Source organism: Psittacula echo (genome assembly GCF_963264785.1).
Source record: "Psittacula echo genome assembly, chromosome: 26".
In the NCBI taxonomy this organism is placed as follows: domain Eukaryota; kingdom Metazoa; phylum Chordata; class Aves; order Psittaciformes; family Psittacidae; genus Psittacula; species Psittacula echo.
This window is the reverse complement of record NC_137761.1, coordinates 3,996,803-4,000,756: the sequence shown is the minus strand read 5'-3', so window position 1 is coordinate 4,000,756 and position 3,954 is coordinate 3,996,803. Positions and strand designations below refer to the sequence as shown.

Here is a 3,954-nt window from a genome sequence, read left to right as displayed (position 1 = left end):
CTAAGGCCTTTTCTATGTTTCTCAGAGCTGGGGTCTTCTTAGCAGATACCTAATCCAATAGGAGGGGAAATACAATGTCTGGGTTTGTTTCTCAGGGTGGATGAGTGTGCACAGCTCCTCAGAACCCCTGCTGCAGCCTGGTACATTGCCCCTCTGAAAGCCATGTCCCTCTGCTCACTCATGGACTGGGAATTTGCTCTGGTCCCTGCTGGGTCCAGCTCCCCAGGGAATCCTTGCAGTGCTTAGCAGGGCCTGCAGCTCCCACTACGGTAAGTCGTGTACCTGGGGGAATAGCAGGGGTAGGAGTACCTGCCACCCAGGGATGTGCCAGACCCAAAGGAGCTCTGCACTTGCTGGGAGCTCCCATACCCAAAGGAGCTGCCTATCTCCAGTGGGGCTGAGGTGCCCACGAAGCTCTCCTGAGGGCAGGAGCTGAGGATGGGGCCTGGGAACACAATGGCCACGGGTGGTGGGTAGACCACGGCACGGGAGTCCCCACAGGAGGCGACGCAGGGCTGGGTGCTCCAGGCGTTGGCGTATGGTGCGGGGCAGCTCACATCATAGGGTGAGTAGCTGCCGTAGTTGCAGACCTGTCCATTGAAAGACATCTTTCTGGCTGGAAGTAAGCCTGAAACACAGAGGGTGGAAGAGCACAGGTGAAGGGTGACAGTGCAGGTGTGCTTGCAAAGGGGAACCCTCATTTATTCAAAGCAGTGAAGGTGAAGAACACATTTGGAGGGCAAGTGCCACAGGAAAATCTGTTTAGAGTTAGAGGTGAGAAAAATGCATTTTACTCTACTTATTTCATTTTTTATTACTCTATTTCACATCTTGAAATAGTTCTTGCAACATTCCTTATCTGGTGAAGGTTGACAGTGCATTTGCAAAGGGGAACTCTCATTTATTCAAAGCTTACAATACTCAAAGTTACTCTTCTATAGCTAAATATATAGTCTGATTGCAATTCATATGCAGAAATCATGACTATTAGGTAACCTGTTAGAAGTCAGCAAAGCCTCTGTAAGGACAGAAGAGGATTAACCTAGCAATATTTAGTTAAAACTTTTTCTGAAACTATTGTCTTCATTTGCAAAGTACTCTTAGGTATAGACAAACATCAATAATCATTCTTTCTCCAAAACATGCAAAAAATCTCTTGAAACTCCATGCTCTCCATATAAATCCCATATTTTCCAAAGCCTGCCAAGCTGAAAGAGGTCACTGAATATATTTTTATGAAAATAGCATTCTTACACTAATAGCAAAAGATGTATTAATTAATCAGACAAATTTGCATTAAAATTCTTATTGAATTAGCTTTTGAACTCAGAGAACAGATATAACTGAAGTCAGACTTACTCAGTTCGCCACAAGGGTAAAGCCGAGAGGAGTGGTTTGAAGAGCTCTGTGTTCCAAGCTCTTTTATAGGATTCCTCAGAGCAGCTCCAGGGGCTGAGCTACACTTCAGGCATGTAGTTCTTCCTAGTTACAAAACAAACTTTCCTGCATTTGTCACATCAAGGGGTGGAGGGATCCTTGCGTGTTATTTGCAGTTAAGCAATTATTAGTTGAATGGTATCACATCCATTTTGCAGCTTACAGAAGGCTTTCATCTCAAAATAGGGGCAGTGTTCACCCTTAGTTTCTTTCTACTCATTGCAGACCTTTACTTCCTTCTTCCACTTCTCCAAGCTTCAAAGCACGTAACTTAGATCAGTAGAACAGAAGATTGCTGATCTGACAAAATAGACTCATTTTTTAAATGATGTCGTGATTTTGTCATGCTTGGTGTAAAGGTTTTCAAACCTTTTAATCACAAAGAGAGATGAAACTTAGACTTTTATACCACCTTGGCAATGTACCTTTCTGCTCCCTTTTAATCCCTCTCTCTTTTTCTTCAATAGATAAATATAAAATAGAAATCCATAGAGCACAGCCCTCAGCTGCTTCAGTTAATGGTGATCACAGCTACAGAAAAGCAGCTCTGTGATGTAAGGTCCTTTCTGATGTTAGTATTGAGTTACTACAGCTTATTTTGAAGGGGTGATGAAGAGGGGAAAGAGGGCTTCATATGCTGTGGAAGCCTTCCTATCTCACTTAATTCCTGGTGAATATTATTGTACATTGCCTAGTTAAAAACATTATGAGAAAGGGCAAGAAAACCCTTGCTTAGGATTGCTGGGAAGGAAGTAGTCTCATGCACAAGTTAATCCCAAATGTACTGCTTCTAACTATTCCTTTGTCCTGAAACATTTAGTTGGACCATTTCAGAGAGTGGATCTTGGTCTCGCCATGTACAGGAGTTTGCAACGTTTACAACTGGAAAACTGTACCCAATTCTTTACTTGATAACAGACTACAGATGAAAGTGAGTGATCAAACACCGGGGGCTTCCTGCACCTACATATAAATGTGATGATCTTAAAGGATTTATATGTCAAAAGTATTGTTTACAGCATTTAGCGATTGGAGAGCTGAATTAGATTACACAATGATTCCCTTTTGACAAAAAAACTCATTTAAGGAACCATGTTCCTGCCCCATGATGAGCTATTATCTGATCTCCTGTGGATTTAGCAGATGGCATGGAAATTCTGTTTTCTTTGCCATTTATTATAAACAGAGGCATTGTCCTGGTCTTGCTCCTGAATCTGCTAGGGAAAGTAAAACCTGGAAAACAAAGTAACATCAAGCCAAGAAACAGAGCAAGTTAAAGATGTCTGGGTTAAGGCATGGTGGTCTGGAGCACATTTTCAGCATAACTTTTGGCAAGAACATGGGGAGACGTTTTTGGATGGCCCTCGTTTCCTTGCGTGCACTGGGGCAAATCCAACCCGTCCCTCTACACTCACTGTAGGAGGCTGTCACTCTGCAGTGAGTGAGGGGATAGTAATCCTTCCTTTCACCATACCTAAAACTAGTTGGTTGCATTTATTGGTTCCTGGCAGCAGTGACTGTCTGAGCTCTCTATTTTCATGGTTTCTGGGCGACAACCTCATTTACATAAGCTGAAAGATAATAGAATTATAATTACAAATAATAACACTAACAAGTACAAGACATGCCTGAGATCTCCTCCCAGAGGCTCGCTTAATTGCTAAGAGATGTTGCTAAATTATTTGGCCTCTGTCTTAATCATCTCCTTTAGAAATCATCATCAGTGATTGCCTATTTCATGTGGGTGTTACATTGGCTTGGACAGAGCAGTGTTTTACCTGCTGGGAAAAATGCAAAGGGGAAAGGTTAATTTGGAAGCAGAAGAAATCAGATGAAAATTTGTCTGTGGTGAGCACCTCAAGAGTGCAGTGACCCATGAGATCAGTTTAAATTAAATGAGTTTCATGACCAAAATGCCAAACCCCCAGGATGTGTCAGACCTGGAAGGCAGTAGTGGGGAGTCCTCACATTGGACTTTCTAAGTCTTGCAACACATTCTCCTTGGTCCTGTAAAATACCTCTGGAATTAAATCCTTAAAAAGCCAGATGCATGATGATCGAGGTTGCCAGTGCAACATTAACTGTTGTCTGAGTTAGGGTGTATCTCAAAGGGATGGTGGAAAAATGAGGGATGGTGAAGCATGTCTATAATCTGGACATCTCCAATTTTTCTCTTTCTGTCTTCACAAGGTGTTCACATTTCTGTCCCTACAGAAATGACTGTGAAAACTGATCATCTGCAAGTCTTTAAGTTGCACACATACTCATGTTGCCATGACACTTGAAGGTCTGAGGAGCATGCAGAGGCAAGTTGCAGTTCCTGCTGTCATGGAAGCATGGTAGAGCAGCAGAGCATTGGGGTACGGGAAAAAATAAACTTGTATTTCCTGGTTTCTAGCACATCTTGTGAGCTCAGCACCTTTAGGAGAGCAGGTCTGCACTAGGCAGAAGTCTCCTGAGAGACCTGAGTGACCACCAGCTGTCCTTCTAAAAGTAAAGCAATGACCAGATGGTGCC

At 42.9% G+C, this 3,954-nt stretch overlaps 1 protein-coding gene across 1 annotated transcript; it reads right to left on the bottom strand.

Moving 5' to 3' along the window:
- Positions 1-242: 242 nt before the first annotated feature.
- LOC308230424 (feather keratin 1-like) lies at positions 243-608 on the bottom strand (the record flags this gene model as incomplete). Its single annotated transcript, XM_080635123.1, has 1 exon — positions 243-608. The coding sequence occupies one exon, from the start codon at positions 606-608 to the stop codon at positions 243-245; it is 366 nt and encodes a 121-aa protein (XP_080491249.1).
- Between the last annotated feature and the right edge of the window lie 3,346 nt (positions 609-3,954).